At 42.9% G+C, this 26,690-nt stretch overlaps 1 protein-coding gene across 1 annotated transcript; it reads right to left on the bottom strand.

Moving 5' to 3' along the window:
• Window positions 1-625: 625 nt before the first annotated feature.
• Window positions 626-26,394, bottom strand: tmc5 (transmembrane channel like 5). The gene is made up of 17 exons (XM_056258163.1): window positions 26,157-26,394; window positions 24,355-24,457; window positions 24,208-24,277; window positions 23,852-24,106; window positions 9,317-9,459; window positions 8,831-8,978; window positions 8,602-8,754; window positions 8,347-8,516; window positions 8,184-8,259; window positions 7,994-8,091; window positions 7,102-7,197; window positions 6,932-7,007; window positions 6,718-6,851; window positions 2,147-2,320; window positions 1,974-2,052; window positions 1,808-1,891; window positions 626-1,320 (listed from the first exon to the last, which is right to left on the bottom strand). Exons 1-17 carry the CDS (start codon window positions 26,245-26,247, stop codon window positions 1,258-1,260), a joined length of 2,013 nt encoding a protein of 670 aa, XP_056114138.1. The 5' UTR covers window positions 26,248-26,394; the 3' UTR covers window positions 626-1,257.
• Between the last annotated feature and the right edge of the window lie 296 nt (window positions 26,395-26,690).

Raw genomic sequence — 26,690 nt, 5'->3', positions numbered from 1 at the left:
CGACAGGCTGCCAGCAGGAGGCCTTTAAACTTCCTCTAGAGGGCTGCAAGCTCTCAGTGTTTGACCTATAAGCTATTCGCTACAGGCCTTTTGCAGTCGCTATAGCTGATAGAATGAACCTGGCGCGTGTTGGTCTTGCGTTTAGAGCAGGTGTGCATATTAGTATCCATCTGTTGGGTGACATAAATACTAAAGGGTCCACAAAATGTTATTGGCCTCCCCCCATTAATCTTTGAATCCCGAAAGGCTGTGGTAATAGAAATATACTACAAAGAAGTGTTCTTTTATTCCTTTTTGGACATCTTCAGTATCCGTAGGTATTAGTTTGAGCCTCTCGGTCGAGAGCACTGGTTGTTCTTCTCTGTAATATGCACATCATACGGTGCAAAGAAATTCTGTGACTTAGTTAGAATGTTTCATTTCAACTTTTTTTGTATTGTAAAGTGTTTTTCCTCTTTGTAACTGAAGCCTCTGATTATATTTAAAAAACAAAAAAAAAACATGCTCATGGTTTTTAAGTGTAACGTCGGGCAGCATGACGGGACCCTCCTGGTGTTTCCTCTTCTGTGTGAACGGGATAAAGGGAAAAGTGATTTGGTGGAGCAGTAGGAACACACAATTGTAAACACTATTTTCCTTTGGTTGAAGCTAAAAGCTGCTGAAATACCTGCATAATTATCAGAAGTTCTTGCAACAATAACAATGAAAAACATTTTTTTAAATTATTGATTGTACAGTTCTTAAGTGTATGAAAGCAACGACTTTTTCCACAATAAAATTGATATTGTTATCAGTAAAACAAAGTTTTGAGGTTCTTTACATCCAACATCGCTCACCACAGATGACACTTATTTACATATTAAAATATTTATTTGTTGATATTTACAAAGATATCAGAATAAATGATTAGGATATGACTAGGGGTAAAATGTTAGCTTGTTTTTCCTACTTATCATGAGGAAAGTACGGAGCCCTGCACATGACTTGCGGGGTGAAAAAAGGATATAATGGCCAATGCATTTAGAATTAATTTCCATGACTTATTAAATTGTTCTTCTGTTTTAGTTAAGTTGTAGCCATTATTTAACTAAATGAAAAAGAGGGAACAAATTAAGTTGTGGGAACACATGGTTTCCAAACAATTCCTCTCCCCATCCAATACACAGAGGATAGTTAGATTTTTCTGAATAAGTTACAGATAAATGCAATATTTACAGAAAAATGCATGTACATCAAAAATAATCAGAGAATATAATGTCACATATCGAAGGGCAGAGTATTCATCCAGTTTGTGTTGAAATGTGGTGTCTGGTCGAAGTCCTACATGACAGAAAATAAGATCAAGATGATGAGAATGTTTAAAAGTGCTTTCAAATGAGCAAAAAATTTCAGCTTTACTCAATATATGACCTCACAAGAAAAATGCTGTGCTTTTTGTTCTGCTTTTACAGGCCGCCAGAAAGAGTGAGATGGAAATGCATTTTACAAAAATATGGATCTTATTTTGATCCCCGCTGCATGTCAGAAGGGATCGTGGGCTACCGGTGTGAGCTCTGTCTGTTAAGAGGTGGTGGCGTTTGAAGGCACGGCCCCTGGCAGTAGAGTATCTTCAGTATGAAGGTGCCCTATTCTGGGGTTTCTCTGAAGCCTGCTAAGGACTGTAGTACCCTGAGTTCTGTTGTGTTGGGCTGAAATCTCCACAATCACAATATGTTTCTCTTTCTGTTGAGTACAGTATTTTACTAACGATAACTAGATGCAAGAAGAATGTACGTTAGACCAGACAGAACACATGAGAGACACGCACCTGAGGTATGTAAGATGCCATTTCCCTTCTCTGCTTCTGTATAGTTTGTAGTTTATTCAAGAGAAACACTTTGTCCTTTCCTTCCTGACAGGCAGATGGAAGAAGAGTCACTGAGGTTAAAACTATTTGTTTTTGACGACACTGATGCTAAAGTGAGGGCACTCACATTCACAATCTGCTCTCGCAGAGTCTTGATGAGCTGTTTCCGTCCCTGAGTGATTTGCCAGAGAAAAAAAGTGATGACTCTGAAAGAAGAGAGCGAGGAATGAAGAAAGATCCAGAAAAAAAGGTTTCCTTTTGTGTTAAGGCGTTCACAAAACATCCAGCTTGTGGACTTACAGGATGATGAGGCTAATCAGATAGTAGAAGAGTTCACTTCTCAGTACGTTTTCAAATATCCACCAGACCCATTTACTTTCAGGAGGGTCCTGGATTGAATCGATCCAATTGAAAATGGCGTAGAAGGGGGTGTCGAGACCCTGGAAGGGCCCACACTGATCTGAGGGCTGCAGGCTGCAAGACAAGCGGAAAAGACTGTAAAATACAGTAAGGGCCGGTTCACACAATGCATTTTGCACCCCACTGTGCTGCTTTTAATGTGCTAGACCAGTGTTTCTCAACCTTTTTTGACACCAAGGCCCTCCCATCCATAACCCCAACCCCCCTCGTCCACAACAATATTCAAATGCCTCATGATTTTTTCCAGAAGTTCATGATTTACTTTATGAGGTTTAAGGAGAAGGGTTTTAAAATTATATTTTGAACTCAAAATTTCTACCCCATTAAAATATTTGGAGGTCTGGCATTACTAGAAAAATGTATATTCAATTAACAAAACATTTCTTTAAATTATTTGATAAATTTCTATGGCTTTTCTGGGTATAGTAATCGCACTTTTAAAATAGGCTGCCTCATATATCCAATTGTTTTAAGACAGTTGTTTAGAGGGTGAATTAATATACGAAATATCTTGATTTTTTTTGTTGTTTTGTCTTATTTTAAATCAAGTCTGAAATCAAAATGGAAGTTGCGATAGTCTTTTATTCCCTATTGTGACGTTACGTACATACATTCGAATGAAACACATTCTGGAACAAGAAAAAAATGAAGGCGGGACTTGATTTTGTTGGATCGCTGTGGTTTGCCATAGCTGTGATGTCATGTGAGTGACAGGTTGTCCCGCGGCCCACCCTAGCGTTAGTTGCTGCAAGAGGGAGGAGTTATTTTGATTAAAGAATTAATAAAAAAAATTATAAATCATATAATAAATACTGCAATATTCTATAAACAATAAGAATTGTCCATTTTGATTTCATGATGACTTTAGGTCTTCTTGAAGCCCCCTTGGAAGAACAACTGATCTAGACGGATATCTTTGACCGTTGCACACCTCTCGCTCTCAGCAGCTGTGTCCCAATGTGAAGGCTGCATTCTCCGAAGGCCGCGGACTTCGAACTATTCGTCCTTCGAAGGACGCACCTTGTAGCCTTCATAGGATTTCCTAATTGCGCATCCAGGTGTTCCCGATTACCGCTCCATGGCGCCAAGCAACAGTGCGAGATGGAGCTGCCGTCCTGATCATTAATTTGTTATAATTGAGTAAACAGCTATGGAGCCAGAATTGGCTATTGTCATTTTTATGTTTTATATTTTACTGAGGATGTTAAATACATGAATTTTCTAAACGACATTTAGGCCACTTGTCTTTAAAGTCAATTTTTTAGGAGGAAAAAGCTCAATTTTTTAGGAGGAAAAAGCTCAGTATAATAGAATAAGTAAAAAAAGACTTCACATATAAAAAAGAAATATAACACAAACACAAGGTTAGGTTATATAAAAATAAAACATTCATAAATTATTTTATGATTAACATATTACTGTCTTCAGTGACCTCAATGCAAATGATAATAATAATATTATTATTATTAGCCTACATATTTAGAAGGCGTTTTTATCCAAAAAAGGAACAAAGAAATTCGTCAAATGTCAGTCATAATACAGGGCTAAGATGATCACAAATAAACACAAGATTTTGACGCAAATGTGTGTGGGAGTGTGAGCGAGCACTGCATGGCACGGATGCGCGGCCGGGAACACTTGCATTTTCCCATCAACAGTGGAAACAACTTAAAAAATACTCTATCATTTCTGGTCACACAGAAAAGAATAATACATCATTCGCAACTAATTTTATTTGTCCAAACTCACATAACAAGAAAACGTTGTGCTTTTGTAAAATAAAATAAAACAATCAGTCGCTTTCATGATCTCCTTTAAAGCTGCAGTCCGGAACTTTTCCTCTTTGTCGCCATCTCTCTGTTCGAAATCTGTAACTGCAGTGATTCGCGGAATTATTATCTTTACGTGGGTTGTAAATCAGCATGAAACAGCGCGGATGAACACAGTGCTTTGAGGCGAGTGCTGCTGTCAGTCTCCGCGCTGTGTGGATATAATGTCATACAGAATCACAGATTCACTTTTTGAAAGTTTGACCAACATAAGAATTTTCATAAGAAAATGTCTTCTGAACAAGTAAGTAAAATCCATTTTTGTTCTGACCAACTAAGGGGGAAAAAGCAATCGACATGATAAGCTTCGTTAGATTTAATCAACGTGATTTACAGCAACCGTGCAAATTATAGCCTACTTTGTTCTCAAATTGTTCATGTTAACAACATCAGCATTGCGTGACTAATGTTAAATTTAATGTGTTTTATGGTTAGCAGCTACCTGTGTAGTTCAGAATTCATATTCTCCATAATAGCAAAACGAGAAAGGCACAACAAAGAAAACTCCATAACTGTGTGAATTAAGAAAACGTACTGTTACACGATTGAACTATTGAAATGTCTTACTTGTTCAGCAGAAAAAAGCCGTCTCTTCTTCCGTTTCGAACCCCTTCAAAACACGGAGTTCAAGCACTTTTCAAAAGCCCCGTCGATGTTTAAATCCTTGTGTTCGCATGAGACGGTTTCTTTCTCTTTCTCTAGCCACCTTAAATCCGAAGTGCGAAGTCTTTTGGGTTTTATAACTGCTGAATCTCCAGTTGACACTGATGATTGTTGTTTGGATCTTTCTGGATGCCATAAGTTTAATTATGTAAAGTGCTGCGAGAAAAGCCTATACATCTAAACATCTCGTCACGCGCAGTATAGCCGGCTATAGCCGAAACTCCTTCTTTATGTGTATGGGTGTGACGTCATGACGCAAAGACATGCTCGAATTTCCCGCGGAAACCCACCAGTACCACTGGAATTAAAATCATTATTACAAGCTAACCGTTTTGAATCTAGCTATGGCAAGCAGATAGTTTTGACCACTGGCAGAATAAGTTTTTTTTTTATATAATTATTTTGGATTATTTTTAACTTAAAAAAGTTACGGACTGGAGCTTTAAGGTATAAAATAAAATCTGATAGTAAATTTGAACTAAATAAATAAATAAAAACGCTTCAGTGCGCCGACGCACTGGCGAGCGTTAAGAGGTTAAGACCCTTGACCCTCACCTGACTATGGCTTTGTAAACTTTATCCATGATGTGGTTTATAATGGACTGTGGTACAGAAACAGTGACAATGTTACACACTCTTGGCTTACTCTGGCCTTAGAAAACCAGTAAAATCGACATTTGTCCCATAGTAATTTGTGAATATTTTAAATGTTTAATAAAGGGGCAAAATGTCTCTTTTTTTTTTTTTGCGCAACATTTGTGTAGCCTACTACAGTTCAATTTTTGGTGTTCAACTTTGGCTTTTAAAAATACAACAACCTTTCATTTTTAGTTTTTCAATTACGGGTTAAAAAAAAGAAAAACAAATGGACGCAAAAGTAGGCTACCTTATATTATTAAATATTTAAAATAATGTATTTGTAGAAAGGTTTGATAGTCAATCAAAACACTAGTAAAATCAAAGACTTTAATCTAAGAATCTATCAATAAACTATTTAATAGTCTGTGTAAATTTGCATCCATTCGTTTTTAATTTTTTAACCCGTAATTGAAAAACGAAAAATGAACGGTTTTAAAAGGCATAGTTGAACACCAACATTTGAATTTGAACTGTAGGCTACACACCAAATGCTGCACCAAAAATGCTGTCGTCACCGGCGCGCAATGAATTATGGGGTAGGATCAGGGTAGGATAGGCCGCTAAGTGTCCATTTATGTATCCTTCCTTTCACGGGGAAACGAAGGGTGCATTTGGCGTCGCTTTTGAATCAGGGTAGCCTTCGTCGCGCCGCGATGACGCAATCGGCCTTCAAATGCGTCCTTCGAAGATGCAGCCTTTGAATTGGGACAGCCTTCGTCACGCCGCTGTGACGCAATCGGCCTTCGAATGCGGCCAATCGGCCTTCAAATGCGGCCTTCGGATCACGCAGCCTTCACATTGGGACACAGCTATTATCTCACACACGTGTCTTTGTTAAAAGGCAGTGTCAAGTTAAAAGACCAAACTTTAAAAATATTTTTTTTCTATTTCTCTGCGCTGTATCTCACAAATGTAAATGCAAGAGCATGAACAGCCTTGTTTACACAATACGCGGCTTTACATCTTAAAACACTAATGGGTTCCTTTACCTTGACACGGTTAGATTTGTAAAAAACTGATTTTACCCTGTTCTTGCCATGAACATAACCTTTCAAAACAACTAAATAAATAAACTGACATGGCATTTTAAAAACGTGGTGCTTGCAGAACAAAGCGCCCATCTGGGTCATGTTTAAATAGACAAACAATAACAAAAATCAGAGCATTGGAACGCAAAAACACTTCAAAACTCTGTTATATCATTGATTGGAGCCACTCTCTAGTCTGTCGTCGAATTAGGAATTGTTCACGATTATACGAAACAAAATGAAGCAACAAACTGCACTGAAGATATGTCACTTAGTCGGAAGTCAACTCCACCTCCACACTGTGAATGCTACCATGGACAGCGTGCCCACAAATGAGGGGAAGAAGAGCAGGGCGATGAAGACCGTCTGTATCTGTGCGGCTCTGCCCGTGTGTTTGGGAGGCTGACAGTTCATGCTCAGACTGATCTGAAACAGGAACCGTGAGACTAAGAACATGCAATATAATCTCGACTGCAAGGACAAAGTGATGCTATAATGGTGCTTACCTTTTTCAAGTAAAAGATGATAAACAATTTAAGGACTTGCATTACAGGAAGTAGGGGGGAGAAGTAAATTCCAATCCTGGGGCAGACAGGAAGAGAGATAAAAGAGACAGTGCAATCAGCTTGAAGGAATATCAAAGTATAGACGTGAAGAGATGCAGATATTGACTTACCAAGCCAGAGTCTGGGCATAGATCAGATCAAGTACATTCCTAGCAATGTCAAACTCTGGGACGCCAAGGCTCTGGATGCACATGGTTCCGATTACACTGTAGCAATTTTGAAAAAGTTAAATGAAAGTGAATCTATTGATTCTGTGTCATTTGTAATCAGTAATTACTCTTCATTTGGAAGGGTCCACAGTACACTCATGAATAGAACTGTAATGTAAACCATTTCCTTAGATTTATTTATTTATCAGTCTGTAAAAACAGTTTATTCTACAAAGTAAACGGCAAATATATATATTTTTTTACAGTATTTAAAAGTTTGGGGTCAGTAAGATATGTAAAAAAAAAACTTAATATTTAAATTTAGCATTTATATTTATTTACTCAGCAAGGATGCATTTAATTGGTGACATTGTAGACATTTATAATGTTACAAAATATGTCTTCTGTTCTTTTTAACTTTTTATTCAAAAAATTAATAGTTTCTGAAGGATCATGTGACACTGAAGACTGGAGTAATGATGCTGAAACTGCAGCTTTCCCATGACAGGAATAAATTACATTTGAAAATATATTCAAATACAAAAGCAGTTATTTTAAATTGCAGTAATATTTCACAATATTACTGTTTTACTGCATTTTTTATCAAAATAAATGCAGCCTTGGTGAACATATGAGACTTTCAAAAACATAAAAAAACACAAAAAACGTACAAACTCCAAACTTTGGAACGGTAGTACATTAATTCTTTGGAATCTTTGAATGATTCTACTAAAGCTGCATACAAGTTTTACATGTTAAAGTGGTGGAAATCATCCACTGAATGGTACTACATTTCCAGCTGTGAGCTGCCTTTTGCAGACCTACTTCAGCAGCCAAGATGTATTTGACTCACTTGCGTAGGAATTCCCCAAAGAAAATGCCGAGTAGACAGAATATGAAGTCAATTATCAGCAGTCGATACACACTCTGCCCCACAAAGGACTCCCAACACTTGAATATAAAAAAGATTACAACTGCGTAAAAAGAAACATAATCATGCTTTGCTAGTAATCCATGATCAATTACACTTATGGTGCACCCACTGAGATTTCGTTGGGAACAACATTCAGCCAGTAAAAGCAAAGAATTCCAAGAAGGGACATCTTCAAAACAACATTTCTAGGAACAAAACAGACAATGATGAGGTCACCTGGCATTGTTAGCAATGGAAATCTGATGCTTCTGGTGACAAAACAATGATCACACCTGATGATGCTTATGTAGATCTGTGCACGTGGATTGGAGTAGCTCTCCATTTTGCTGATGAGGGAGAAGAGGAGAGGCACGATCAGGTTGATGAGAGACACAACCACAGGCAGAAGCAGAGTAGATGCCTCGGCCTTTAAATCATTTGGATCGTGATCGAAATTAAAGGTCTGCAGCAAAACATAAGCACACGAGCGTGAAATGCAAGCAAAATGTGTATTTTTTGTGTATTTACCACTTTGTGAATGAACTTACCAGCTGATCTTTCCCCAGGAAGTAGATCCCTGCACTGGAGCCTAGGGCGAGTCCTAAAGAGAGCAGCCAGGCCAGTAGGTGGAGAGACAGACGCTTTATTCTGTCAGACAGAGACGTTTTGTTTTTCTCCTGTAAACGTTCAGATAAGGACTCCTGGAAGACACGGTCAAAATGAGCCAATGGAAACAGAAAAGGGATGACACCTACAAGCAGGTAAACGGGTATGAACCTTCAGCTGAATGCCGAGGTTGTTCTTGTTGTACTGAATGGCTTTTTCATTGACAACACTGAAGTCCCAGCTGCACAAGAGACGCCATGCTCCTCCAGAGACGGGTCCTGTCTCCAGCACAAAGTTATTCTGAAAGGATCTGGACATGCTGCGGAGGAGGAAAAGAAAACCAGATCTTTTTTTACTGCATTCCATTCTGGCATTAATCTAACTGTAGACATGTTATCTTGTTGCACCATTCATTACTTCTGCTCACATGGTGACCTTTGAGTCACAAAATGCAAATTTTCAAACCTCAAAACATTCATATTTATCATAGCCAATGACTGGATCCTTATATTTCCATATGGCTTTCAAATGCCAAAAATGTTATATGTGAAGTCTGGGAAATTGTGCAACAGGAAGTTATCTAGCAACAAAACAAGCGTTGTATTGCTTGTATGCTGTAAAGGCCTTAGAAACCTACCGTACCGCTAAATATGTTACCTGTAGATAAGAGACACCCCACACAGCACCAGATATGCAGCTATGGTGAAAAAGTAGGCCAACTGCATGTTGTAGGCTGGTGTGGATACAATCACTTCACCATTATAACCACCATAGAACAAGACCGTCTGGTTGAAATAACCCTGTCGACAAAGATATTGTCACTCCATATTCTATAGATCTAGAAAGCCAAAGTTTTGTATGATGAACACAAGGTTCAGTTCATTAAGGTTAGTTAATGCATTCATTATCATGATTTTTTGTAAAAGGAAGCGTTACCGATTTTTTAACAATATTTTTACAGAATTTATTAAGATCTCTAATAAAAAAATCTTATAAAGCTGTAAAAAATCATGACTGGTTTATGATTAATAAATTATCATTAATTTACTTAAATTAAGTTTTCTTAAGTATTTAAAGGGTTAGTTCACCTCAAAATGAAAATTCTGTCAGTAATTACTCACCCCATAAGACTTTCGTTCATCTTCGGAACACAAATTAAGATATTTTTGATTAAATCTGAGAGCTGGATCACTCCTCCATAGGCTTCTAAAGGGATCGAAACTGGCCGGCACAAAAGTTATGAAAGACATCGTTAAAATAGTCAGAGTGCCTACAGTGGCTCAACCTTAAGTTTATCAAGCAACGAGAATACTTTTTGTGTGCAAAAAAACAAACAAAAATAACGACTGTATTCAACTATTCATTTCCTTCTCTGTGGGCCTTGAGATTTCATGTAGTGTTGAAAAGACGAGACTGTTTATATACAGTATTTTTAGTTTGCATGCAGTTCCCAGGCCGACCATTAGGGGCGCAGCCATTTGTGAATAAGGAAAGCTTCTGTGTTTATTTAGTCGGCCCAGAGCATCGGTGAAAGTTGCATGTTCCCTCGTTTTTCTTTTTCCTTTCTTCACTGTGTGCGTCCTTGAGACAGGTGGGTGTTTAGCTGTGCAATGTCTGTAATGTTAAAGTGTATAAGAGTGTTACTAGAGTATGTTTGACATTATTTTTTCTCGTTCATTGTTGTTAGCACTTGAGCTAAGATGTTAAGACAAATCATGTTTTTCCTGCGCACTTAATGCTCATTCTATTTTACGTTTAGTTGGTTAATAGCATCCTATTATGCTAGTGCAGTCACCTGTATGTCAGTTCTGTTAATTAGTAGTGTAGTAGTGTCTATTTATGTGTAATAGGAGTAGTCCTGCGTAGTGGTGAATGCTTTCGGGCCTGCGTGATAGCATGTGACTGCATTATTACAGTGAATATATGGTGAATTCTACCTATTATCTTCTTTTGGTTAAATTCTCATTTCCCCAGGTTATATTTACACTACTATTTTTTGTTATTTGTATGTAAATGGTAATTAATATTCCTTTTACTGTCTGTTTTGTTACAGAACCACACACGTATATGTAACTAGTCATTCTATACTCTCCCATCTGAAAATAAAAAAACCATAAAGATCCATCCATCCTATTCCATTGCATTCTAACCGATGCACACTCCGCGATCACACCACTATTGAACCACAGTAGTAAGAAAGTCTCCGGAACAGATTTGGTGCTGAAACCCGGGAATTGATGATTACGGGGTGAAGATGGATTTTGATCCGCAGAGAGGTGGTGCCCGTCCACAGAGAACAGTGCGACCGCCAGGATGGATGAGCGATTATGAGGGATACGCACGGCCACCTGCCCCACCGGAGCAGTACAGGGCCAGAGAGGGATACACCGGGATGACGCCCCTCCAGCAACCCCCAGAACAGATAAGTGGAACATCTCCTGGTTATATTAGAACTTCCATCACTGAACCAGCATTATCCAGTGCTCCCCACGAGTTTATAAACATTGTGCAACAGCTGCAGGAAGAAAACAGGCGTCTTCAGATGATGTTTACAGATATGTGGAGACGGATGGATCGTGGCACTGCAACATTGGCTTCTACAAGTTTGCAGCCTGCGCCGTCAGGAAGTATTTCAGCCGGTGACTCGTGGCTCTCCACACATCCGCCCACTCAGACCTCTCTGCATCAGGATACTATACCTGGCGCACAAGGAAGTGCTGAACAGCAGGAGGAGTGACCACTACCACCACCTCCAGTCTCCCTTCCCAGAGACCATCCTGATTCGCCACACGTGCAGTTCGTTCCACACTCGCAATCACCAGGTATTGTTCAAGAGCTTAGCCAGCGCCTGGAGGAGTTACGAGTTCTACAGGCCGCAGCTGCAGTGACCACTGGTACAGACACCCAGAGCCATGTGCCGCAGCCTATCCCAGCATCACCAACTCTTGGTACAACACTAGAGGGCAACATCCTGTTTCCAGAGTGCGCGTCTACTCCCACTCAACCTATAGCCACGAAGGAGAAGATTTACAGAGGCCCAAAGCCATCAATTCCGGAGTTTACACGGGCTGACCCCAGACAGTTTGCTCGATTAAGATTGGCTTTGGACAACATTCTTCCAGCTGACGCAACGGAGAGATTTAAGTATCAGATACTATGTGACCACCTCAGATTTGAAGAAGCTCTTTTGATCGCTGACTCGTACAGTAACTCTCTTCGCCCATACACAGACACTATGGCTTCACTCATCAAGCAATATGGTCAGCCTCATCACTTGTCACTGCAAAGAATAGCAGAGCTGATGGATGAGCCCAATATCCATTCCAGCGACACGGCAGGCTTCAGGAAGTTTGCACTCAGAGTCCGAGCATTGGTTGGTATGCTGGAACAGCTTGGGGGGGACGGCCGTGTAGAGCTACAGTGTGGATCTCATGTGGCGAGACTCACAAGAAAGCTGCCTCAGGATCTACGAGCTGCCTTCCGCCGCTATCTCTACCCACGAAACAGTGGCGTGCCATCACTTAGAGACTTTTCAGAGTGGCTGGAATATGAGCTGGTTATTCAAGAGCGCGGGGACCGAGTGGACAAAGGAGAGGATGTTCAAAGAGACAGAATCAGCACAAAGAGAGATAAAAGAGCTGCTAAGAGGACTACAACAGTCCTGCTTGGCGCGACACGAGATGGTACATCCAGAGAGACTCTAGTTGAAACCCATTCAACTCCAGATGCTCAAGACAAGCCCAAATCATACTGCCCCTACTGCTGCAACACTCTGTCAGAAACTTGAAATTGGCACACTGATCTAGAAAATGCAAAGGAGCAGAAGACCAACTGGATTAAGTTCAATAACCGTTGCTGGCGTTGTGGGCGGCGCCACCAAGTGGCTCAGTGTCGACTTAAAGTACAGTGCAAGACATGCAAAGGAAAGCATCTTGAGGCCTTGCATGTCGTGAATCTGCGTGTGGCTGCAGAGCAGTAAACCCGACAACTTCTGAGCCAGAGAATAAATCTTCTGCAGATGTTCTCTATCTAGACCGGCGAGCAGGATGTAATCAGGTTCTCCTGAAGATCAGTAAGGTCCTGCTGCGAAATGGTGAGCATACACTAGAGACATTGGCCATACTTGACGACGGATCTGAGAGGACAATCCTGCTTCAAGAGGCCGCCCAGAGGCTTAAGTTAAGGGGAACCCCAGAGAGTCTCTCACTGCGAACTGTGAGACAAGGACTGAGAACACTACACGGAGAATCAGTGACATTTAAAGTCTCACCAGTAAGCCAACCATTGAAGACCTTTACAATTGCGAAGGCTTTTACAGCAGATGATTTAGGACTGGCTGAGCATTCATACCAGGTGAAGGCTCTTCAACAGAAGTACAGGCATCTGAGAAAGTTACCACTGCAGCCATTCACAAATGCCCAGCCGCTCCTACTGATTGGCTCCGACTGTCCCCACCTGGTTACTCCCATCCAGCCTGTGCGTTTGGGTCCACCTGGAGGTCCTGCCGCAGTCAAGACCAGGTTAGGTTGGACACTACAGGGACCTGTCCCCTCTTGCCATCAGAACACTCAGCCCCAACAATGTCTTTTCTTGTCTACTATCTCACCTGCGGCAGAGCTTTTCAGTCACGTAGAGAAGCTATGGCAACTTGATGTTCTGCCATACAGAAGTGAGAAGCTGATCACACGTTCTCTGAGAGAGCACCAAGCTATGGATCTTCTGGAAGTAAAGGCTACAAGAGTAAATGTGGAAGGCATTCAGAGATATGCCAGTCCTCTCTTGCGTGTTAATAACATGCCCACACTCTCTGTACCACCTGAAGTAGTCCTCCCCAGTCTCCGAGGGACTGAAAGACGCCTCAGTCGAGACCCGGAGAAGGCCACAGCTTATCAAGCAGAGATCACAAGGTTGGTGAAAGCAGGCTATGTCACAGAAGAAAGTGACGAACAGGTGAGGACCTCAACTGAATCATGGTTCATCCCTCACCATATGATGACACACAACAATAAAAATCGTGTTGTGTTTAATTGTTCTTTCACCTACAAAGACCAGAACCTGAACGAGCTGTTATTGCCCGGTCCAAACCTGGGCGCCTCTCTCCTTGGTGTCCTGGTACGTTTTAGAGAACATTCCATCACCGTCAGCAGTGACATCAAGGGGATGTTCCACCAGGTGAGACTGCTGCCCGAAGACCGCCCTCTGTTGCGCTTTCTCTCGCGTGACCTGCAGAAAGACGCTCATCCAAAGGTGTACGAATGGCAGGTCCTTCCATTCGGGACCACATGTTCCCCTTGTTGCGCAATCTATGCGCTCCAAAGACACGTACATGATCACAGCCATCAGGGAGATGAGTTGCGCAACTCTATTGAGAAGCACTTTTATGTGGACAATTGGTTGCAGAGTTTCTCCTCCATGGACACAGCCAAAGATATTATGGAAAAACTGAGTACGCTACTAAAGGAAGGGGGATTCGAGCTTCGGCAGTGGGCCAGCAGCAAGCCAGAGCTCGTCAGCCATCTTCCCAAAGAACTGAGATCAGAGAGCAGTGAACAATGGCTGAATCACACAGACATGGACCCTCAAGAGCCAGCCTTAGGTCTGCGTTGGCTGTGCCACTCTGACACGCTTCACTACAAGTCCAAGCACCACGAGAGTGGCCCTCCTACAATAAGGAACGTTTACAGAGTGTTGGCCAGTCAATACGACCCTTTAGGGTTCCTCATCCCTTTCACTACAAGGGCCAAAGTACTTGTCCAGCTACTGTGGAACAAGAAACGTGAGTGGGATGACCCTCTACTTCCCAGTGACCTACTTACTGCATGGCAAAAATGGGAAGCTGAACTGCCACAGCTGGATAACATTGTCTGCGTCGTTGCTACGTCAGCCCAGCCTTTGACAAACTTGAGAGCAGCAGAGAGTTACACGTCTTCTGTGATGCATCTCAGCAGGCATATGGCAGTGTAGCATACCTTCGCACAGAAGACACAGATGGACATGTGGAAGTTGCATTCTTAACAGCCCGATCTAGAGTAGCTCTCAAACGTCAGCTTTCTATGCCACGCCTTGAGTTATGTGCAGCTCTCACAGGTGCCCAACTTGCTAGTTTACTGACCAGAGAGCTGACGCTACCACTGTCCAGAGTTGTAATGTGGACAGATTCCACGACCGTCCTGACCTGGATTAAGTCTGATTCCTGCCACTTTAAGGTATTTGTGGGTACACGGATTGCAGAGATCCAAGAGTTAACAGACAACCAGGCCTGGCGTTACGTGGCGTCAGCAGACAACCCCGCAGATGACCTGACCAGAGGTAAAAGACTACAGGAGCTTACAGGTCAGTCTCGATGGGGTGATGGACCTCCCTTTCTATCGCTCCCCCACTGCAATGGCCAGAGCATCCACTTCCTCCGTGTGAGGACTTCACCAATGAACAGCGCAGACCTATGATATGTTTAGCTACATCTGTAAGCATTGACCTTGTGCCTGATGCAGAGAAATTCGACAACTTCAGTGACCTGATTAAGGAAACTGCCAAGCGCCTACATGGAGCGGCCAGTGATCCTGAAGGAACCCCTTCAGCAGATGACTTCAAGGAGGCCGAGCTCTGTATCCTAAGATCTGCCCAAAGAGACAGCTTTCATGATGAATTCCTGCACCTTTCATCTGGGAAACCCATATCCACCTCAAGTCGCCTGTACACATTGGCTCCAGAACTTGACCACACACTCCAGCTCATTAGAGTAGGCGGGAGGCTCAGACGCTGCCATGACCTGGAAACTGATGTTAAACATCCTGTTGTCTTGGAACCTAAGCATCCTGTGACCAGATTACTCATCAGGCAGACTGACAGTCCCTGATTGTTTGCAGAACTGAGGAGAAAATTCTGGATTCTATGAGGCCGTGAAGCCATAAGAAAGGAGCAGCGTTCCTGTACAGAATGCCAAAGGTGGAGAGCCCAACCAATAAATCCAAAGATGTCTGACCTTCCTGTGTCCCGCCTCCGGTTACAGCAACCAGCTTTTTTCTCCACTGGTATAGACTGCTTCGGGCCCATGCTGGTGAAAGTTGGTCACCGTAATGAAAAGCGCTGGGGCCTGCTCTTCAAATGTTTGACAACTCGAGCTGTCCATATTGAAGTGTTGTCCAGCATCAATACCGACTCCTTCCTTATGGCACTAAGAAAGTTTATCGCTCGTCGTGGGAAACCAGCTGAGATACTTTGTGACCAAGGCACTAATTTCAGAGGTGGGGACCGTGAATTACAGGAAGCATTCAACGCCTTACATCCATCCCTGCAGGCCCAGCTCGCGGAATACCAGCTAAAATTCCGCTACAATCCTCCCAGCGCTCCTCACTTCGGCGGGTTCTGGGAGCGGGAGATAAGATCCATCAAATCCGCTTTAACATCCACTCAGGGCTCTCAGGTTGTAAGCGCTGAAGTACTCCAGACAGTGCTGATCGAGATAGAAGGAATCCTCAACTCGAAGCCTTTGGGATAAGTCTCATCAGACCTGGCCAACCCAGACCCCGTCACCCCCAACATTCTGCTGATGGGGCGGCTGGATCCTTCACTTCCCCAGGTGATGTACCACGACTCTGAGCTGATTGGACGCCGACACTGGAGGACCTGTCAAGTACTAAGTGACCGCTTCTGGGCACAGTTTTTGCGCCATTACCTGCCAACCCTGCAGACCAGGTACAAGTGGCAGAAGGACACATCCCCCATTCAAGTTGGCACCGTTGTGCTAATAGTAGACCCCCAACTACCAAGAGCGTCGTGGCCAGTTGGAGAGATCAGTAAAGCCTTTCCAGGAGCTGATGGCCTAATCCGCTCAGCGGAAGTGAAGGTGAAGGACCGCACCTATGTGAGACCTGTGAGTAGCCTCATTCGGCTCCCCGCTGTGCAGGACAAAGATGGACAGTAAATCCAGTCTTCAAACTTGCTGGAGCAAGTTTGGGGGCGGCTGTGTTGAAAAGACGAGACTGTTTATATACAGTATTTTTAGTTTGCATGCAATTCCCAGGCCGACCATTAGGGGCGCAGCCATTTGTGAATAAGGAAAGCTTCTGTGTTTATTTAGTCGGCCCAGAGCATCGGTGAAAGTTGTATGTTGCCTCGTTTTTCTTTTTCCTTTCTTCACTGTGTGCGTCCTTGAGACAGGTGGGTGTTTAGCTGTGCAATGTCTGTAATGTTAAAGTGTATAAGAATGTTACTAGAGTATGTTTGACATTATTTTTTCTCGTTCATTGTTGTTAGCACTTGAGCTAAGATGTTAAGACAAATCATGTTTTTCCTGCGCACTTAATGCTCATTCTATTTTACGTTTAGTTGGTTAATAGCATCCTATTATGCTAGTGCAGTCACCTGTATGTCAGTTCTGTTGATTAGTAGTGTAGTAGTGTCTATTTATGTGTAATAGCAGTAGTCCTGCGTAGTGGTGAAGGCTTTCGGGCCTGCGTGATAGCATGTGACTGCATTATTACAGTGAATATATGGTGAATTCTACCTATTATCTTCTTTTGGTTAAATTCTCATTTCCCCAGGTTATATTTACACTACTATTTTTTGTTATTTGTATGTAAATGGTAATTAATATTCCTTTTACTGTCTGTTTTGTTACAGAACCACACACGTATATGTAACTAGTCATTCTATACTCTCCCATCTGAAAATAAAAAACCATAAAGATCCATCCATCCTATTCCATTGCATTCTAACCGATGCACACTCCGCGATCACACCACTATTGAACCACAGTAGTAAGAAAGTCTCCGGAACACGTAGTGAAACTACGCAAAGCTTCTAGGTTGTACGTCACACGCATCACACACATGACCAGTGTCGGCCAATAGTGAGCCTACGTGTGACATGCAACTGTGACAATCAGCAGCTGCAGTATCCTCGAGAGCCTCTGGAGGGTACTCTCTCCTTGTGTTATGTTTTCACCTTGGTCTCATTATGTTTTATTATGTTCAGCTGTGTTTCATTATTGGTTGTGTTCCTGATTTAAGCCTGAGTTTTGCCTGTGTCCTTTGCGAAGTCTTGTTACACTGTAAGCGTGCATTTCTTCCGTTTCTCCGTGTTTCCCTGGACTCTTGACCCTAGCCTGTATCCTGGACTGTTTACGAACCTGTGCTGCCTGCCTCGACCTACGCCTGTTTGTACCACGATTTATTGGATTGCCCTTGTTTATTTGTGTGTGCCTGATTGTCTAATAAAGTTCTGCGCATGGATCCGACCGTCTCTGCCCGTACGTTACAGAAGACTTCGCCAAACATGGATCCAGCAGACTTTCAGCATCTATCCACAGTGGTCAAGACCCGAGCTTCCATGCTAGCCTCTCATCGTTCTCAGCTGGCGAGACTAACTTCTCTCCTCGAGGAACTAGCAAGCTCCGTGCAAACCTGGTCTACGCAGAGCTCAAGCACAACGGATAATCAAGCCCGAACTGCCGCTGCACCTGTTCCACTGCAACCCAGTGTGAGTACCGCATCTGACTATCTCAGTCTGGCATTTCCTGACAAGTTTGATGCCTCACCTGTGGCGTGTGAAGGATTCCTTCAGCAGTGCAGCGTATATATGAATCTTCAGCCCCAGTTGTACACTTCGGAGGACGACCGCGTTTCCTTTATCTGCTCACTGCTCACTGGAAAGGCTCTGGAGTGGGCAGGCATGTTCTGGGAACCAGGTCGGATGTCGTTCCCTTCTTATGAGGTATTTATCGCCCTATTCAGAGAGGCTTTTGAACTCCCCGCAGGAGAAGATCCTGAGGAACTGCTCTTGTCCCTGCGTCGGGGAGGTTCGTTTGCGGCTGATTTCTCTCACTCATTCCGCACGCCGCTAAAGCCTCATCTCAACAAACTGCTCGATCCTCCCTTGATGACCGTCAGAGGGGCTTTCAAGTTTACCGTTCCTGCCAAACCCACCCATCGTATCGGACCCCTCGAGCCCGTATTCCGCACTGGTTTTGTTGAACTTGCTAATCCAGATACAGCGGAGGTTTCGCCGGCCGAACTGGAGTTTGAGCACCTGCCAGCTGACTCGAATGAATCGAATCCCGCGTCAAGTGAATCTAGCCCCGAATCAAGTCCCGGGTCAAGTGCCGAGCCTAATGAATCAAGTGAGTCAAGTGCCGCCGAGTCAAGTGAGTCAAGTCCCGAGTCAAGTGAGTCAAGTTCCGAGTCAAGTGAGTCAAGTCCCGAGTCAAGTGAGTCAAGTCCCGAGTCAAGTGAGTCAACTGAATCAAGTGCCGTGTCCAGTGAATCAAGTCAAGTGAGACGCCGCCGCTGGAGGAGAAGGAGGATTCGTTCGGTTCGCCAGGCTCCGGGGAGCGTACCGACTCCTCGCCCTGCCGGTCCCGCCTCTGCGCCTCGCCCTGCCGGCCCCGTTTCTGCGCCTCGCCCTGCCGGCCCCGCCTCTGCGCCTCGCCCTGCCGGCCCCGCCTCTGCGCCTCGCCTTGCCTGCGCCCTTCAAGCTCCATGAGGCCTTTCCTGAACCCGTTTACCACCCGGGGGTTCCTCCCGTGGATTTCCCCAAGTATTTTTTTGGGGGGGGGGGGGGGGGGGGGGCAGTAGGTACTCTGCGGGTGCCATGGAGGCGATGATGACATGGACCTCGTCTGAGTCTGCTTCGCCTTTGTCTTCGTCTTCGTCTGCTCCGTCCTGGTACCCTTCCAAGTGTGTTCAACCCTGGTCTCCTGTCAAGTGTGGTCCACCCAGGTTGCCTTCAATGCGTGCTTCCCTGTGGTCTCTTGCCCCGCTCGGGTCTCCAGGCCCCAGGCCTCTCCATGTGCCTGGCCTCCTGCCTCTCCACGGGCCTGGCCCTCCATCCCAGCCCCCGTTGACCTCCCCCCAGAGCTCTTTGGAGCGTCTGGAAGCCGCTCCTTAGAGGGGGGGTTATGTGACAATCAGCAGCTGCAGTATCCTCGAGAGCCTCTGGAGGGTACTCTCTCCTTGTGTTATGTTTTCACCTTGGTCTCATTATGTTTTATTATGCTCAGCTGTGATTCATTATTGGTTGTGTTCCTGATTTAAGCCTGATTTTTGCCTGTGTCCTTTGCGAAGTCTTGTTACACTGTAAGCGTGCATTTCTGAGCGTTATTCCCTGTTCTGTTTCTCCGTGTTTCCCTGGACTCTTGACCCTAGCCTGTATCCTGGACTGTTTACGAACCTGTGCTGCCTGCCTCGACCTACGCCTGTTTGTACCACGATTTATTGGATTGCCCTTGTTTATTTGTGTGTGCCTGATTGTCTAATAAAGTTCTGCGCATGGATCCGACCGTCTCTGCCCGTACGTTACAGAAGACTTCGCCAAACATGGATCCAGCAGACTTTCAGCATCTATCCACAGTGGTCAAGACCCGAGCTTCCATGCTAGCCTCTCATCGTTCTCAGCTGGCGAGACTAACTTCTCTCCTCGAGGAACTAGCAAGCTCCGTGCAAACCTGGTCTACGCAGAGCTCAAGCACAACGGATAATCAAGCCCGAACTGCCGCTGCACCTGTTCCACTGCAACCCAGTGTGAGTACCGCATCTGACTATCTCAGTCTGGCATTTCCTGACAAGTTTGATGCCTCACCTGTGGCGTGTGAAGGATTCCTTCAGCAGTGCAGCGTATATATGAATCTTCAGCCCCAGTTGTACACTTCGGAGGACGACCGCGTTTCCTTTATCTGCTCACTGCTCACTGGAAAGGCTCTGGAGTGGGCAGGCATGTTCTGGGAACCAGGTCGGATGTCGTTCCCTTCTTATGAGGTATTTATCGCCCTATTCAGATAGGCTTTTGAACTCCCCGCAGGAGAAGAAGATCCTGAGGAACTGCTCTTGTCCCTGCGTCGGGGAGGTTCGTTTGCGGCTGATTTCTCTCACTCATTCCGCACGCCGCTAAAGCCTCATCTCAACAAACTGTTCGATCCTCCCTTGATGACCGTCAGAGGGGCTTTCAAGTTTACCGTTCCTGCCAAACCCACCCATCGTATCGGACCCCTCGAGCCCGTATTCCGCACTGGTTTTGTTGAACTTGCTAATCCAGATACAGCGGAGGTTTCGCCGGCCGAACTGGAGTTTGAGCACCTGCCAGCTAACTCGAATGAATCGAATCCCGCGTCAAGTGAATCTAGCCCCGAATCAAGTCCCGGGTCAAGTGCCGAGCCTAATGAATCAAGTGAGTCAAGTGCCGCCGAGTCAAGTGAGTCAAGTCCCGAGTCAAGTGAGTCAAGTCCCGAGTCAAGTGAGTCAAGTCCCGAGTCAAGTGAGTCAACTGAATCAAGTGCCGTGTCCAGTGAATCAAGTCAAGTGAGACGCCGCCGCTGGAGGAGAAGGAGGATTCGTTCGGTTCGCCAGGCTCCCGGGAGCGTACCCAGACTCCTCGCCCTGCCGGTCCCGCCTCTGCGCCTCGCCCTGCTGGCCCCGTTTCTGCGCCTCGCCCTGCCGGCCCCGCCTCTGCGCCTCGCCTTGCCTGCGCCCTTCAAGCTCCATGAGGCCTTTCCTGAACCCGTTTACCACCCGGGGGTTCCTCCCGTGGATTTCCCCAAGTATTTTTTTGGGGGGGGGGGGGGGCAGTAGGTACTCTGCGGGTGCCATGGAGGCGATGATGACATGGACCTCGTCTGAGTCTGCTTCGCCTTTGTCTTCGTCTGAGTCTGCTCCGTCCTGGTACCCTTCCAAGTGTGTTCAACCCTGGTCTCCTGTCAAGTGTGGTCCACCCAGGTTGCCTTCAACGCGTGCTTCCCTGTGGTCTCTTGCCCCGCTCGGGTCTCCAGGCCCCAGGCCTCTCCATGTGCCTGGCCTCCTGCCTCTCCACGGGCCTGGCCCTCCATCCCAGCCCCCGTTGACCTCCCCCCAGAGCTCTTTGGAGCGTCTGGAAGCCGCTCCTTAGAGGGGGGGTTATGTGACAATCAGCAGCTGCAGTATCCTCGAGAGCCTCTGGAGGGTACTCTCTCCTTGTGTTATGTTTTCACCTTGGTCTCATTATGTTTTATTATGCTCAGCTGTGATTCATTATTGGTTGTGTTCCTGATTTAAGCCTGAGTTTTGCCTGTGTCCTTTGCGAAGTCTTGTTACACTGTAAGCGTGCATTTCTGAGCGTTATTCCCTGTTCTGTTTCTCCGTGTTTCCCTGGACTCTTGACCCTAGCCTGTATCCTGGACTGTTTACGAACCTGTGCTGCCTGCCTCGACCTACGCCTGTTTGTACCACGATTTATTGGATTGCCCTTGTTTATTTGTGTGCCTGATTGTCTAATAAAGTTCTGCGCATGAATCCGACCGTCTCTGCCCGTACGTTACAGCAACACAGAAGCTTAGCGCAGTTTCACTATGTGAAATCACATCCCGAAGATGAATGAAAGTCTTATGGGGTTGGAACAACATGTGGGTGAGTAATTTTTGGGTGAACTAACCCTTTAATTTACTTAAATTGTGTTCGGGTCATTTTGACCCGGAGAGGATTTTCCCGTACCCGAAAATTCTAGTTAATGTTTTACATTGGACTAAAATTTACTGACTTTCTGTGAGAGTCTAACAACTTCCGAAATATGTTTTGATACTTTCTGTAATTTTTTGTGATTTTTTTTCCCACTTTGTAACACTTGTGGTGACCGGTAAAAAATGGCCGGCCTAAAAAAAATTGCTTATAAATCTTTCATTATGCTACATCATCACCAAATATTGGATGCAATCTTTTTGTCAACTTATTTTCTATCAATTAGGATCAGTTTTATATTTCTTTTTGGAATTGAGGCCTTGAGCTTACATACCTCAGTTTTTGAGTGAAAAAAGCGTTATTTGTGGATAATTTTGTCAATTTTACATAAAATATGAAAAAAATTGCACTGTTTATCACACTAGTGTGCTTTAATGTTTAACCAGGATTTTTTTTTAATTCTTTTTTTGTACAATTTTGTACAAAATGGCACAAAGTCACATTTGTGATGTTCTCTGTCAAAAATGACCGGCCTACAAAAAAATAGCTTAAAAATCTCTTATGCTATTTTATCACCAAATATTGGATTCAATCTATTGTCAACTTGTTTTCTTTAAATAAGGACAGGTTTTTTATTAATTTTTTTAAACTGACTGATCGTAGGCCTCATTGATCTGAGCTTATATTGGTAAAAAATTACTGCCCATTCTAAATGAATGGGAGAGTCGAAAATCAAAGAAACAATTAGTATTCAGGAGCATGTTAATCATGTTCATGTTCATATATGTACATGTTTGCAAAAATAAAGGCCTCGGACCTGTGCATGTGTGGATACATGCATACACGTGCATCTGCGCACATACACACACACACACACATTTATGTGCACAAACAAACTATTTTGAGTATTACAGGCTTTCTTTTTCACAGACATGAACTTTATTCTCAAATCAGTGAGGCTCAGATCAATGAGGCCTATGATTTATCAGTTCCAAAAATAAATTCAAAACCTGTCCTAATTGAAAGAAAACAAGCTGACAAAAAGATCGGATGCAATATTTGGTGATACGGTAGCATAACAAGACATTTATAAGCAATTATTTGCAGGCCGGTCATTTTTGACCGGGAACACAAGTGTTATAGGGGTTTCAACACAGGGTTAAATACTTAAATTAATACTTACATTAACTTAAATGCTGTAATAAAGTAGTGCATGCTACTCTCTTAAAAATAAATGTTCTTTATTGGCATTGATGGTTCCATGAAGAACCTTTAACATCCATGGAACCTTTCCATTCCACAGAAAGGTTCTTATAGTAGAAAAAGGTTCTTTAGATTATTAGGTAACACTTTACTTGAAGGGGTGTGCATAAGACTGACATGACACCTTCATAATCATGACATGACATGAATATGAAGGTTTTATGCATGTTTATGACAACTGTCATTAAGTGTCATTTGCTCAATTATGACATTTTGAATGCAAATATGAAATTGTTTGAGATGTCTTTGTTATGACAACTTGACATAAACCAATACATCATAACCTGTCAGTGTCTTGGTAATGACCGATTATTAAAATGTTCTTCAAACTTAGAAAAGTTATTTTAAGAACTCTTCACTAAAGGGTTCTTCTTCTTCAAAAAAGTTATTCTATATGGCATCGCTGTGAAAAAAAACCCCTTCTTAATTCACTAGTTAATGTTTACAAATTGAACCTTAGTGTAAAGTGTTAATGAATATAAAGTTTGGACTCAATATTAAAACTCACCACCCCTGTGAGGAGCTCAAGTCCTCTGAACCCTGTGACGCTGCTGATATTGGGCGCATGCACAATTTGTGGGATTGTGATGAAGCAGAAGTTGATGAGGAGGGAGAAGAGGTTGAACTTCAGCAGCCATTTAAGGAACAAGAAGTAGGAGAGGACAGAAGTGCCAAACCTGCCCCCGATCTCCTTCAGGGTGTCCTGCCATACAACCAAATGCTGTCTGGCTGATGCCAAGCCGGCGCGAAATCTGCGGAAAGACTGAAGAGGCGGATTATTAGTCTTGAAATATTATGGAGCACTTGATTGTGAACCATGATAATAACGAATCTAGATTTAAAAAAGTGTGTTTATCTTTTTACCCGAGACACCTGTTGACGACAGTCTGCAGGGAGGATGGTCTTTGAGAGTTTGACAGAGTTCACTCTATTCCTGTTGAGGGGAGTGTAAGTTCAAATTTAGCATTGTGGGAAATACTGCAAAAATGTATTATTATAAAATACATTAACCTGATTGTTTTCCTCTCATTAAATGACATAGGTAATGATCGAATTGCTTGAAATCTGCCTCCGGCTGACAGGTTAACCAGGTCTGATACCAGTTCAGATGTATCTGGGATCACAGACATCCAGTTAGTTAACATCTAAAACAGTCCGTCTTATTGTAGACAATGTAACATATTTGTTTCAAAAGCTTTTCTGTACAATATATACACACTATATATATATATACAGTGCCTTGTGAAAGTATTCATACTCCTTTTTTTTCTAATATTATGTTGCTGCCTTATGTTAAACTACTTTAAATTAAGGTTTTTTTAAGTCTCACAAAGCCCCCCAAAAAAAAGATTTGTGACAACTTCGTAAATTTATTAAAAATAAAAAAACTGAATTAATTACATTGCATAAGTATTCAAACCCATTTCTGGGACACTTAACATTTAGCTCAGGAGGATTCTAATTTTGCTTGTAGATTTAAGTGGATTTAACCTGTGGCAAATTCAGTTAAATGGCTATGATTTGGAAAGGCACACACCTCTCAATAAAAGGTCTAACAGCTGAAAATGCATATCAGAGCAAAAACCAAGACATAAGGTCAAAGGAACTGCATGTAGAGCTCAGAGACAGGATTGTATCAAGACACAGATCAAGTGAATCCTACAAAGAAAATATGCTGCATTGAAGGTTGACAGAAGCATGTAGCCTCCATAATCCGTAATGGAAGAAGTTTGGAACAATTAGGCAATAGCGTAGTGAAACTGCGCAACGCTTCTAGGTTGTACGTCACACGGATCACACACATGACCAGCGTCATAACATGACGTAGGCCAATAGTGAGCCTACGTGTGACGTGCAACACAGAAGCGTTGCGAAGTTTCACTACGTGAAATCTCGAGGCAAACAGAGAAGAAAATGAATAGTTGAATAAAGTCATTATTTTTGTTTGTTTTTTTGCACACAAAAAGTATTCTCGTCACTTGATAAACTTAGGATTGAGCCACTGTAGTCACTCGGACTATTTTAACGATGTCTTTAACTTTTCTGGGCCGGCCAGTTTCGATCCCTTAAGAAGTCTATGGAGGAGTGATCCAGCTCTCAGATTTAATCAAAAATATCTTAATTTGTGTTCCGAAGATGAACGAAAGTCTTACGGGGTTGGAACAACATGAGGGTGAGTAATTACAGACAGAATTTTCATTTTGGGGTGAACTAACCCTTTAAGGGTAGAAATACTTTTTACTGCAATTTACTTATTTCAGATTTTCCTTTTTAATAAATTTGCAAAGTTGTCACAAATCTGTTTTTTTGCTTTGTCATTACGGTGAATGGAGTGTAGATTGTAATTTAAAGAAGTTTAACATAAGGAGGCAAACAACATAACAAAATGTGAAGAAAAAAAAGAAAAAACAAAGGGGTACGAATACTTTCGCAAGGCACTATATATCTATATATAGATATATATATAGTCACTACACCTCTTAACTACACTATTCGTACACTACCAGTAGTATTTTTAGTAAATAAAATGTAAATAGGGTAATACATTTATTCAGAAATTAGTACATTTAGTTGATCAAATGTGACAGTAAAGATATTTATAATTTTACAAAACATTTATATTTCAAATAAATGCCGTTCTTTTGAAGTTTCTATTCATCAAAGAATCCTGAAAACAAATGTATCCTCAAATATAATATAAAAAATTCTCAACATATAATACAATAATAAGAAATGTTTCTAGAGCAGCATATTTTATAGATATAGTTATAGATATAATAAATATCAAGCAGGTTCGGTCAAATATGACTTACTGTTTTCAACTTCCTGTCGGATTTCGTTTGCAGTAAGTCCCAGGGTTCCCAGAGCTGTGCCATGCTGTGGGAATACACTCATCCTCCTCATCCTGCTGTTTTGATCATAGATTTGTCTTGACAGAGAATAAATAAATTCCTTTTAAATATTACATGTATGTATACATACTCCAGGAACAATAAACTGCTGGGTTTGCTGACCTCATTCGAGGAACAAGGAAGCTGTGGTTTAATTGTAGGATACAAGGTACAAGTGGGCTGTAACTCATTTTATCTTTGTGCCCTGTTGTCCGGGTAACAGGTTTCACCAACCAATACCATTCAGGAGGAACTCTGTGGTCAGGTATTGCATTACATTTAAAAAGGTATTCATTAGTTATTCATTAACTGTGACTGTCTTCCAACTCGTCCGCAGCAATATAATGACGACATATACTGAACAACTACTGTTGTTTACTTTTTGAAGGATTAAACAAATTCATGAACCTTGGCAGAAAGATGTGTTTGTTGTTGTTAGCTAACCGATTGTTAAAT

This window comes from Rhinichthys klamathensis, unplaced genomic scaffold (genome assembly GCF_029890125.1).
Source record: "Rhinichthys klamathensis goyatoka isolate OS25496 unplaced genomic scaffold, OSU_Roscu_1.1 h1tg000149l_1, whole genome shotgun sequence".
NCBI classification, from domain to species: Eukaryota; Metazoa; Chordata; class Actinopteri; order Cypriniformes; family Leuciscidae; genus Rhinichthys; species Rhinichthys klamathensis.
The sequence above is the reverse complement of the archived record's forward strand: the minus strand, read 5'-3'. Positions and strand labels throughout refer to the sequence as shown.